This window comes from Podarcis tiliguerta (assembly GCF_965153285.1).
Source record: "Podarcis tiliguerta genome assembly, chromosome: 1".
Lineage (NCBI taxonomy): Eukaryota > Metazoa > Chordata > Lepidosauria > Squamata > Lacertidae > Podarcis > Podarcis tiliguerta.
The window spans coordinates 51459635-51472199 of NC_139534.1; the positions used below are offsets into that span (position 1 = coordinate 51459635).

The 12565-nt window shown below is 44.4% G+C and overlaps 1 protein-coding gene across 1 annotated transcript; it reads left to right on the forward strand.

The window, feature by feature from the left end:
- Positions 1–1502: 1502 nt before the first annotated feature.
- Positions 1503–12248, forward strand: CNPPD1 (cyclin Pas1/PHO80 domain containing 1). The gene is made up of 8 exons (XM_083444902.1): positions 1503–1756; positions 4271–4373; positions 5828–5909; positions 6809–6929; positions 7777–7905; positions 8607–8668; positions 9781–9898; positions 10733–12248. Exons 1-8 carry the CDS (start codon positions 1688–1690, stop codon positions 11333–11335), a joined length of 1287 nt encoding a protein of 428 aa, XP_083301028.1. The 5' UTR covers positions 1503–1687; the 3' UTR covers positions 11336–12248.
- The last annotated feature ends 317 nt before the right edge of the window (positions 12249–12565 follow it).

The following is a 12565-nucleotide window of genomic DNA, read 5'->3' on the forward strand; positions in this document are numbered from 1 at the left end:
TAAACTGAAGGACTGTTTTGTGAACACAGCCTAACAGAGCAGTTGAAGAAATTAGAAACAGACTCTTTTGGAAAAAATAAAATCCAAATTCCTCTACTGCTGGTGTGATCATTACAAGTATAATATTCTTATTGCCAGGTTGCCTGCCAGGCTGTGGTTACTTGTATTATAGAGGCATTGTATAAACTTCAGTTCTTTATTGAGGCTGTTCATGCTGCTGTTTTGAATTTTTGTAGGGACTAGAAATAAGAAATTGGGAATAGTAATCAACTTCAACCTTGTGCTTTGGGAAGTGGAACCAAGAGCGAATCCTGGGATCCCTCTCTCACCACTTCTGTTTGTGCAGTGTGCTATTAACTGCCTTCAGAAAAGTAATGTACACATGTGGCTCTGGTCATATCGGAGTTTATGGCATTTCAGACACCCAGTGGCTTGGTGGTAGTAGATATTAGTTCACCTATACAAGGCCAGAATCATTTTTAGCATAATATGTTGTTGTCTGATGGATGTAAAGAGAAAGTGAGACAATTCTATATCTATTGCAATGCCTCAGTACAAAATATCATTTACTTCCACTGAAAGGAAGTACTTGGTAACCATGAGGAGATTCTGTTTTGGAGACAGAAGGATGGCGGAACACAACGTGCCACAGTATGTTCTATGCAGTCAGAATGATCACAATGGACAAAAGGGTTATCTTCCATTCCTCCCACCATTTCAATTTATGGTTATTTGTAGCGCAAATAATCAAATTGGTACATATGGAGTCCAATTTAACAAGATTTATATCCTGCTTTTTCAACAAAAACCCCTAAGCAGATTACATAAAACAATATAAAATATATATTAAAGTACTGATAAAAGCAATCTTTAAAAGAAAACAGACATAACATTTAGCACAATAGAGATAAAAACAGCAGTTTTAACATAAATGTCCAAAATAAAGTTACATGTCTGGATAGGCTTGCTTGCCTAAAATACAAGAAATACTCTCTTATTACAGGTGTAGGAAAAAATAACATCGTGATGTGCCAGGATCTATCCTCTTGACACGCTCGCTCAAAGGACTAATTCGTATAGATGTGTTCATCCCTTGATTACCAATGTGACTGACGCAAAGCTTTGAAACGGAGTCAGTTCACTTATTCGCGGCCAGTATATCAACGATGAGAAATCGAATGTCGCATGTATACCTATGTACAACCAGTACTTCTATTTTCCGTCAAACTTCCATCCCTCCAGTTCTGTTTGAGGGGTTGCTGGGTTGCAGCAGGCGGATCCCAACCCTGCAAAGAAAAAAGAAAAAAGCCAAGTCCCGCTTCCTTTTCCGCCAGAGACGTCCATCTCGGCTGCTTGCGACCTGAGTTGGCAGGACCGGACGGAGGGATGATGAAGGTGCCACACGCGGGGTGACTCATCCTAAAAGCAACCCTTTCGCCCTCCCTCGCGATCGGCTTATTAGAAGCGGAGGCCGCAGAAAAGCCCGCCTCCTTCCCTCCCTCTCTTCTCTCCCGCCCCAGGAAGAGGAAGGCTGCGCGGAGCCCTTTCTTCTTCCTTTTGCGGTGCTATCCGCGGAGGAGGCGTCTTGCTCTCTGGGCAGCTCCCACCCGGGCACCTGCCTACCTACCAACGGGGGCAGCAGCAAGGAGATCAACCTCGCTTGACGCCCCTTTTCACGCGCGGCAGGATGGATCTGAACGGGCTCCTGTTGGACGAGGAGGGCGCTTTCTCCCTGAGCGGCTTCCAGGAGTTCACGGTGAGCTGCTGTCACCAGACTGAACCGCGCTCCCCCCCCCCTCCCCGCACGCGCCGGCCTTCGCCAGCTGATTGGGACCCCCCTCCCCTCCCGCCAGCGAGGTGTCTGTCATTCTCCTTTGGCGGGTGCGAAGGACTTCTGTGTTTTGCTCTTTGGGTGGCCACGCCCACCGGGTGCCATTCTGTGGCGATTCCTTCCCTCCGTTGCCTTGAGCTTCAAGGCACCATAATTGGGCTTTGCTGCACCTCTGTAAGCGCGGGCTGTCATCCCAGTTTACTCCCAGGCTCGGTGGGAACTTGGGATTTATTACTTCAGTGTAGATTTGGCATATGCGTAGGCAATCTTAAGGGGTCCGTCTTTTCCTGGCTTTCAGCACATTGTTTACCTCCAGATGTTGTTGGGACTGCAACTCCCATCAGCTTCAGCCAGTATGCTAATATTCAGAAATTGTGGTAGTTGTAGTCCCAAAAGCAGCTGGAGGGCCACAGATTCCCCATCCCTTGTTACTTAGTGGTTCAGTCTATGGCTGTTTGTTAATGACAGGAGTATGGGAACTATTAGTGTCTGTCCAGACTGATCACTAGAAGGGTGTACATTGGTATGCCAAAGGGGCCATACTGATATAGTAAATGACAACATGCTAATTCTTTATTTGCTCAACTTTATCTAATCTTTCTTCAAAGTATGCTTGGGCAGGCTTCCCTGGCAGTGTTAGATGCAGACTTGCTTAACTTGGTTAAAAGGGTGAAGGAAAATCCATTCTGTTTGTTACTGTACTTCAAAACTTATTAAGGTTTTTGCAGCACTCAAGTGCTGTAAAAGGGACTTCAGGGCCTGTGGTTTCCTCCCTCTATTTACTCTGGGGTTGCAGATTTGGGGATGCATGAGAAATCAAGGGGTAATAAAGGTGTGTTTGGAAATCCTGAAAACAGAACCAGGAGACGAAAGGAAGAATGTCATTAAGGAGGGCCATAAAGAAAAGGCATGAAACAACAGCACAAAAAAGAACTGCTGAAGAATGTTAGAAATAGTACTTTTGTGTGTGGCTGCATAGGGTTTGGTGTTTTCAGGCAATACGTGGGCCTGTTGATTGGTTGTTGACATAAAATATAAAGGAAAGCAAGTTGATAGGTTTTATCACCAAACTTGCATTCGGCTGGGGAAAAGGGGAGAAGGAAAGGAAAAGAGCAGGCACTCATTCAGTCCTGCAACCTTAATGGGATTCTCTTTTTCCCCTACAGTGCTCTTCTTCCACATAACCAGTGCTTTATTCCGGGGGGGGGGGGATGTTTTTTTCCATTTACTGTATTTATTTTCCCCGATTTGAACTATAAAATTGTGGTTTTCTTGAGTCAAAAAGAGAGTACCCCTAAACTTTTCTTTAGAAAAAAAGCACTGCACATAACAATTGGTATTGGTTGATGCAAATCCTCCACAATAACTGGTAAGAAAATTCCCAGAGCTGAGAGATGCTATTCAAGCACAGACCTGGGAGCATAGAAGTCTGGAGGGAGCAGCCTGTTATAGGAATAAAAGAGGATGTGTGGTAGTCCAGAAAAACCTTTGCTGTCTTCTTCCTCCTTGTTGTTTTCTCCCATGTACATAATCTATGGGGATACTTCTCTCCAGACCATCCAAGCTTGTATTGTCCATCCTTAGGTGTGTTTCCAGCCTCCTTTTTAATAATAATTTTAAAAAATCCCTTTCCACATTAAGCAGGCCTGTAATTCTTCTGAGCATGTGGACCGTGCCACTTTAGTGTGACCCCTTTTAACAAAGGTACTGCTGGTGCTTCCCCAGTAAGTCCCAGCCATATTGCTGAGTTTCTGACTCTGTAAAGTGAGTGTTCTTTTTGACATAAAGATGTAAATGTCACTCGGTACTATACAGTTTGGCCACAACTTTAAGGAAGGCTGTGAAAAGCATTCAAATAATTTCAGAAGTTCTTTTATTTAAAACAAAATACAAGGGAATATTGAGGGGGCTAGGCAATTTTAACTGGAAAACTGGGGTTTTCAGTTTCTTGCTATTAAAGCAGGATAGGGTGGTATGAAGGTTGGACATTTAACTTTGGTAAGGGTTTTTTTTCTTCTGTTTTTGGAATGAGTTTGGCTAGCCTATAACTTGAATAAATAAACAAATATTGTATTGAAGGATAACTGTTGAACATAGTTGAGGGTAAAGCAGTCTGGGGGTAACAGTGCAGATTTGTAGGAATAGAAAGAGAGGGGGCACCTGGTGGAATAAATAAGATGGGGTTTTTGGAATCTCCTTTCCTGGATTCTTACGGTATGCCTTTTTGCTGTAGTGAAAGTGGTTAGCGTGTATGGCTAGGTTGCCCTGTCTAAAATGGAAGCTTGTTGGTAGATATTTATAATTACAGTGTTTTCTCCTACAGATGCTAATTATACCCTTATGCATTGAATTATGAGACTGAGGTGTTGTGTGTCACTTGGTCAGGGAGAAAGGTGGAGGTTCACAGCACCACACTCTCATTTGCCGGTTTTCTCTCAGTTTCTTCCCAGGCACCAGCAGCTGAGTGATCGGGTACGCAAACGACTTTACTATGGCTGGGATAAAGAAAGTGCCCTTGATAACCTCTCAAGCCCAGTTGCCGGTGAGTTTGGCTTTGAAAGGGGTCTTAAGGGGAGGGAATAAGGGTTAAAAGCTCCCTTACTTTCTACTCCACACCACCACCTCCTTACCATGCTCAGTACAAACGACATTCAATTGAATTGGGTACAAGCTGGGGAAAATACTTAAGAATTTGACTGTATAGTTTTCCTATCTGCGCTTTTTGGCATTTTGATTGATTGTGGTAGAAGTTTTTCGGAGCTGAGATCTCTCTTCTCCCCTTGCTCCCCTCTTTTTCTCTTTCACGCAATCTGGAACAGCACTGCTCACTTCCCAACCACCAAGTTTGGTTGCTATAATGTGTTCTTCTGCCATAATTCTGCTTGGCTCTAATATGGTTATTTACTTCATTTCCTGCTTTGTTCATTTGTCTGCATTGTTGTCCAATTAAACACTCCAGATCATTGAAGTGGTGGAATGTTGAGTCATGGGCCAGAGAACTGCTGTGTGAGAGAGAACAAATATGTGTGAATACTTCATAGCTAGGAACAAGCCCTTTATTTAAAGGTGCCCTGAAAGGCAGGGAGTGGTGGCCAGCATGGACAATAATCAGGGATACTGAAACTTGTAGTCCAGCAACAACTGAAGAGCAACAGGTTGCCATAAGCCTCTGGTTCCTAAACACCTCTATAATTGCTGTCAGCCTCTTGTACTTTTTAAAATATCCCATCCTCCATTTGATGAACATTCACGTATACTCTGTTCTTCTAGTAAGATATCCAGAGTGGTATACAATGATTTCTTCACATTTTAATCTCTAGTATGAGCTACCAGAGGTTTCCCCCCTGCCCTCAAGCTATCTTGCAACTGTGGCTGATAATTTTGTTATCTGTTTGTGTATGTATGGGTAGGATGGGAATAATGGATACTAACATACAGCATGAAGTTCTGAGTGACTGACTCAGTAGATTCCTTGTGGTTGCTAAGAGACAAGTATTTCAGAGGCGGAAGTCTAAAGTTGGCCTTGAATTGCTGGAATGAATGCATATATGGTTGATCTTGTCAAGTTGCAAGAAAAGACACATGGGCCACAAACAATGCTATCAGGGACAAATAACATTAAGGACAAATAAGACAACTGTATACTTATACAGTTCCAGATAGGTGTGTTCAGATCTGGGAGAAACCAGGGCAAGCTGTCTAGTCTTTCTATCCAGCTGTCATATTCTTGTTGACATAACCTTGCTTTAAAAAATGATTTTCCAAATGGATGTTGCATCTTTGGAGATGAAATTGAACCCCCCCCCCCCCGTAAGACTCCAACCCCCCCCCCCATGTTTTCCATTTGCAAGCACCTTTCTTTGCCAGGTTGGTTACAGAGGGAAGCAGGTATTGTATGCTGAAAAAGAGATGGTACTAAACTATAGAATATGACAATGACTTGGGGACAAGGGGTTCTGTGCACTGAGTTGAACCCTGCTGTTTTCTCCTTCCTAGATATTGCTGTTGAATTGCTCCAGAAGGCTGCTCCCAGCCCGATTCGCAGGCTCCAGAAAAAATATGTATCACACGTCTCCCGGTATGGCTCAGAAATTATTTTCTGTTTCTTTGTTGCCCATACCGAGTTGTTTCCTGTTCTGTGGACTGGGGTTTTGTGTGTGTGTGTGTGTGTGTGTGTGTGTGTGTGTTTTAAACAATGTTTCAATTTGTGCAATTGCATCCCTGCTGATTTGAGGATCATTCTCATAAAAGGCAGCATATGCATTATTGAAATATAAAGTTATATAAACATAATAATAACTTTGTACAAAATCAGCTTTTCTACTAAAAAAACAGTTGGGAGGGGTGACGGGAAGCCTTAAGTTAGGAAACGCCCTCCCTTTATGGGAACAGCAATAGGTGGGAAGAGGTTTGAGGCTGTTGCCTAGAGTGGTTGTGGAAGAGTTTTTGATGAAGTACTAATTTCTTCACGAAAGAAATTGAATGCTAATTGAGGACAATTAGAAAGCAGCCTGTGGCCTCTTCGGTGGGAGCTCATAGAAAAATGAGCTGGGGTGGATATAAGCCTAAGAGGTTTTTCCCTGGTTGCAGGGAGGATCTGTGTCCTTGCAAAGCCCTTGCAAAGGCAAACATGAATTTTCTATGCCTGCAGCACCTTGATGGCACTTAGTTGATCCATTCTCATTAATACTTCCAAGCCTCCTTAGCTGTGTTTCATCTTTTGTGAATCTGTATGGAGTTTGACCGCAGATAAAGATGTTGGGGTTGTGCAGTATCCAACTTACAGTACATATGACATATGGATGTTTAAGGATGGTTTGTTTGTACAACTAGAGTGGCACCAAGAATGAGCAGAGTCTTGATTTCTTTAAGGTGGGATTTTCAAGCTCCAAAGGTTTCTGGGGTATAGGTGATCTGCTTTACAGATGAACTTATGATGGAGTGCTTGAGCGGTTGTCTCTTAACATTTCATCCTAGGGAGGCTTGCATCTCCCCCTGCTCCCTGATGTTGGCCCTGGTTTACATTGAGAGGCTTCGGCATCGCAATCCTGAATATCTACAGCAGATCTCCTCCTCTGACCTCTTCTTGATCTCTATGGTGGGTGCCTGGGTTGGTTTAGAGCAGGGAAAGCAATGGCTAAGTAGTAAGAGATTGTTTGGCCCAAAGATCTCTGCCACAAGGAGCATACACTTTTAATGCTAGAAAAAGGGTTCCTATCTTTCTTGGCAATGCAGCTGCCATATCCATTTTGAACCTCCAGCACTTCAGAACATTTGCTTGCCTTCCGTTCCTTACAATACAACTACAGGAGCCTGTGGATCCCCATACTGAAGGTGCTGTGATGTGGTTGCTAAGAATGCTGTTCATGAAATACTATTTGAATTTTTTGCCATGGCCCTAAAGTTATTGGGTGGCTTTTAAGCAAGCTGCTAATCTCTGAGGCGCTGGTTCCCATTTGATATTATCATGATCTGAATGGTTTATAAGGATCCACGAGGAAATTTATACAAAGTGCTTTGAATAAGCTGGTCCTGTGTAAATGGAAACTGTTGTCTTCTCTTTCCCCTGGGCCGTAAACTTCAATGTAACTTCCCTGATCCTCTGTAACTTGACTTCTATCTTTTTCTTTTTGATTATAAGTCAGAGGTTTTCCTGTCATAGGCCCCCTCCCACCAAACCAGATATTTGCCTTTTTTGAATGACTGGCTCCTTGTCTGTCTAACCTGTTAAAAACTGAGGGTGTTGAATTCTTCACACTGGCTGTACAGACTATGGTCTGTACAGATCCCTCTCTCCTTGGGAATCTTGGTAAGCTGAGGATGGGGCTTTCCTCCATCCTTAAAAGGGGCAACTGATTCCAGTAGGAAAGCGGGGGGTATCTGTCCCACCTCCATTGAAACTTCACCTTGTGCCACTCTCTTAGTGTCTCTCCTGTTGCTTTCAGATGGTTGCCAGCAAATACTTATATGACGAAGGAGAAGAGGAGGAGGTCTTCAATGATGAATGGGGTGCCGCAGGCAAAGTAGACGTACAGACCATGAACACACTGGAGATGAATTTCCTCAGTGCCATTGTAAGTCTGCTACATGTACCATGTCAGGAAGGAAGGGCTGCTGGGGAATTTTCAGCTGAAGTTCAGCAGAATGTAGACCAGTCACTGTGTTTAGAAGGGTGTGAGAGCATGTTGGTTATAATTTAAATACTGCTTTTCTTCGCAGCCTACAGTATGGTTCACAACAACAAATTCATTAAACAATTAAGTCATAAAACTCTTTAAAATGTCCCCAAAAAATCTAAATTTACTATTACAATCAATAAGAGGCAGCAGTGATGAAACGATCAGTACAGTACTATTTAAAAATGCAGTTACACCAGATCAAAACCATCCACTAAAACAATTTGTGTAGAAAATACTGGTTTTAACCTGGTGCCTGAATATTTCTGTCACTTGACTAGGGTAGGCATTGCGTATTGTCACTGTTGTAGAAATGTTGCCAAATTGGGACAGGGGGTCTGAGTGAAAAAATATTCATAGGGGTGAACTTACCCCAACAACTTTTCTTGGGAAGCTTCTTCCTTTTAGATATGAGTAGAGTGGTGATATGGCTTCTCTGTCCCTTCCCACTCCTAATCTTCTTGTAGAGGGATATGCCCTCCCAATAGGGTAACTGTGTGTTCCATGCATCATTCAAGTAAGATTTGTTACCTTGCAAGTGAGTGCATAGGAAGAGAATTCTAGCTCCCTGGTTTAATAATTCCTGTTACTTTCTATAGGATTGGAGCCTCTATACAGATCCCAAGGAGCTTTTTGAAATGCTCAGCTGGCTGGAGGGATGGTAAGTACTTTTGCTTTTTCAGGATGGCATTGTCCTTCTGCAGCTGGCATAGAAGGAGTCTTTCGGGTTCTCTGTTCTTTCTGGGTATATGCAGTTGCTGCTGTCCATTATGAATAGGCTGAACATGGCCTCAGAGTGCCTTTCCACATGCCTCTCAAATACCTGGATTGGCTTCATTAATGTTAACAATGTTCCCCAGGGCAGGAATGGTCCCATAGTCCCTGATCACTGGCAGGGACTCATGGGAGTTTGGAACTGAGCAGCTTCTGGAACACAACACATTTAGCTACCCCTGCTACAGGGCAGTGGGCTATTCAACATACCATCCTGCTTGCTGTCTTCTTTATGTGGCTTTGCAGCATAGGGGATAGCAGTAATGGGCATCTGTGTGAGTTCTTAAACAGGGAAATGCTGCCTGTCAGGAGTAAGCATGGACCAAGGATACCAAACAGTATGGGAAACAGGCTTACTAGAAAAACTAATCAATAAACTGAAACTGACACGGGGACAAATAAAAGAAGACACCTTCACCCCGGTATGGCTCCCCTTTATCACATACACAGCCCAACAAGACAATGACAATAATCCACCAACAGCATACAAATCAATATGGCTAACCTTATCCAAAACACCCACCCACCCCACTCACACATGAAAACAAAGACCACCACAGCCAACCACAAATGAACAACCACACCCTCGGCCAACCCCAACCTCTCTCACCACCAAAGGAAAACAAGTGAACAGCAAAGAACCTACACAAGCAACGCTGACACCAAACCCTACATATATTAAGTAAAATAGAAACATCATCACCCAACCCCAACCCCAACCCCACCCATCCTTCCCACCCCCACCTCTCTCCCCCTTTTCCTCCTAATGTCTCAACAAATGAAATGGATTTGTAAAAATGTTACATGGGGGGGGGGGGACGAGAGAGAGAGATTGCACATACTGTTGTAAATCAAGAAAATCTTTAATAAAAAATACATTATAAGGGTGGGGGGACAAAAAAACACACCAGGGAAATGCTTCCTGTTCATGGTGCAGAATGCTGCCAGGATACAAGGTCTTGAGAAAATAACTTTATTTCCTTATTTCCTTTCCTGCAGTGTGGCTGAGAGGCAGGGCATCTGGCGTGGCTGGTTCACTTACACTGACCTGTGTGTCTTAATGGAGCAAACACTGTGGCAGCAGGCACTGGGGCATTTCTACCAGCAGGTGGCAAAGGTAAGGCAGGCCAAGCTAGGCCCAGCTTACTGGATGGGATGGCGGTTGGGGAACAGAGAGCAGCTATCCTATGTGGGTCCAGTGATGCTGGAAATGAATAGACTCAATGCCAGGGTATGGGGTTTGTTCATGTGTGAGAGAGAGAGACGAGAGACAGAGACTTACTAGATAGGACCGGATATGCCTCTGTGCAGTGTTATACTGTTGGCTGATAATTAGTAAATAACAAATTTACCCTTCCCATTCTAGGCTGCTTTTCAATATAGGCCCTTTAAGTAGCTCAGTCAAACAAAAAATCTGCTGGAGACATACAAAGCAACTAAACCAACCATAGCATGGCTAAATATAAAAATCCCAAAGATAAGCAACAGAGCTAGCAGCATTTATTCATCTAGCCTAACACATCAGTGAATCAAAGTTTTTAACGTATTCATTGAATAGAAAAAGCAAACAGGTATGCCAGTCCTCCCAGGGTTGAGATTACACAACCCAGGGTGCCACTATTTATTATTTTAAAAAGGTTCAGCCAATCTGGTCTCACCAAATGATGGAATCTGGATGAAAACATATTCTTCTGCTAACGTGTACCCTCTTATCCACACATATACTAGGTAAACCAAACCTCTGCCTTTGAAAAGGACAGTGTTCAGGGCAGTGTTCTTACCAGTGTATATCTGGTTGCTGCTGTGAGAAAGTGGGACACTGGGCTGGGTGGGCCTTTGAATGGCTCTCATAGGAATCTCCTTGAGTTCATCTATACGTGATCTCAGGTGGATTGTTCCAGGTGGGGCAGAAGACATGCTGCATACTGACATTTGTCATCTCTTTTCACAGCTGGCTTGCATTCTAGGTGTGATGTACCTGACAGGTGTTGCTGCTGTCCTTGCTTCTACTGCAGTGGTTCATCACACTATACATGTGAAAAGGGCCAGTCCTACTGAGTTTGCCAGCACCAGGGATGCTCTAGCTGCATACCTGCCTCTCCCCTCTTCAGACCAGCATCTGGATCATGGCTTAGTGCTACCTAACAGCTCTCCGTGCACAGGAGCAGAGAACAGAACCATTCAAGGAGAGAAACAGCAACAGCGGCAGCAGCCAGGAAGCAATGGTGTAATGGCTACAGCGCTCTACCTGTGGGGCAGCGTCCTTAATGTGTTACCTTATCAGCCACCAGCACCCACCAGTCCCTTGCTTTGTCCACACTGCAGTCAATCCACCACCTGCGTGGCAGCCAACCTCACAGTTTGCACCCACCCTGCTCCACAGTTGGCCCCCTTTGGACTTTCTGCCCACTGCACCAGCTGCTCATGCTGGGGTTGGCCTCTTCCTGTGTCCTCTAACTGCAAAGACTGGCCTGAACCTCTGGCATTGAAGCAGTGCTCCTCACAGGCTGCCTTGGAGCTTGGGAGGATCAAGGCTTTCATGTTCCCTAGCTAGGGCTGCAGGGGAAGGGGATGTAGCTCGGGCTTGGGGCTGGGGTGGGGCACCTTGATGGGAAATGCTTTGGGTGGCTGGAAAGTGTAGGGCACAAGGCAGGAAAGAGTGGGAAAGGAGGTACCTATCAGTCTGTGTCCCACTGGATGTCAACTTCCCTTTCTGACTGCAGGACTTTTCTGCCCTCCAAAATGGTCACTTTGCTTAGGGGCCACAATGAGTCTTCTGAAATGATGCATCCCATCTTAGCTGTGTAAGGCTGGGTAGGATGAAGGACTGAATCAGCAAGACCTGGGCCTGTTGGAACCAGTCTTCTGCTACAGCTGAGCCATTTACCTGCCTGAAAGGCCTGACTATATTTTTGTCTGGCTATATTGAGTAAAATTTGGGGTGAATTCACACACCTTGGGAGAACTAGTATAGGGCACCATGAATGGCGCTCTAGCTTGGCTCTTATTGTGTGGGAATTTGCCAGGGGCACTTGGAAGTAATCATCTGTGGTGACTCCCTATCATGGTGAAAAATACCAGCAATTCTACGCATTCAGGCCACCAAGTGATTGCCACACAATTAACATTACTTTGGCCTGTGCCTGCCTACCTTGCTTTCCTTTATGAAGACAGTGTCCTTTGCTTTCTAAGAGCCATGCAGGACTAGCCTGGAGTTTTCTTAGCCATAAGTCTGAGAAGAAAAGGGATTTGCAGGGGGAGGCTCATGATCCATCAGGTCAGGTCAGTGTTTTGGGATCTCTGCTTGTGAGTGCTTGACTGCCCCCTCCATTTCTTGGGCTGGGAGGGGGTGGAGGGATGGCGACCACTTCTTACGCCCTGTTCCTACCAGCACATTTTTGCTGTAGTTTTTTCACTCTTTCTTGTAGATGGGATCTCTTCTAATAAATATAGCTGTTGATGTGCAACTGTCTTGCCTTTTCTTTTTTTAACTAAACCCCAAGCCAAGTTTTACGGTGCCAGTTTTACGGTGTATGAAATGTTTGGGGAAAGAGATGAAGTGCTCTTGCGGTTGAGCCAGGACTGCAAATAGGAGCTGGGTGGGTAGCCGTGACCTAATCCCTCAGCCTAACCCACCTCACGATTGTTCTGAGGATAAAATGGCAGAGGTGCATGGGGAGAACCTTGTATGTCACTCTGAGCTCTTTGAAGAAATATTAAAATATTAAAATGTAACAATAATACAAAGAGAACTGAAGCCTTCTTGAAGTGGGAGTGTTGGAGC

Excerpts from the sequence above, each read along its gene's own strand:
- CNPPD1 (XM_083444902.1), top strand. The coding sequence starts at position 1,688 with ATGGATCTGAACGGGCTCCTGTTGGACGAGGAGGGCGCTTTCTCCCTG. Across the intron at positions 4,374-5,827 it reads CCTCTCAAGCCCAGTTGCCG|ATATTGCTGTTGAATTGCTC; the intron begins GTGAGTTTGGCT and ends TCTCCTTCCTAG. Across the intron at positions 9,899-10,732 it reads TCTACCAGCAGGTGGCAAAG|CTGGCTTGCATTCTAGGTGT; the intron begins GTAAGGCAGGCC and ends CTCTTTTCACAG.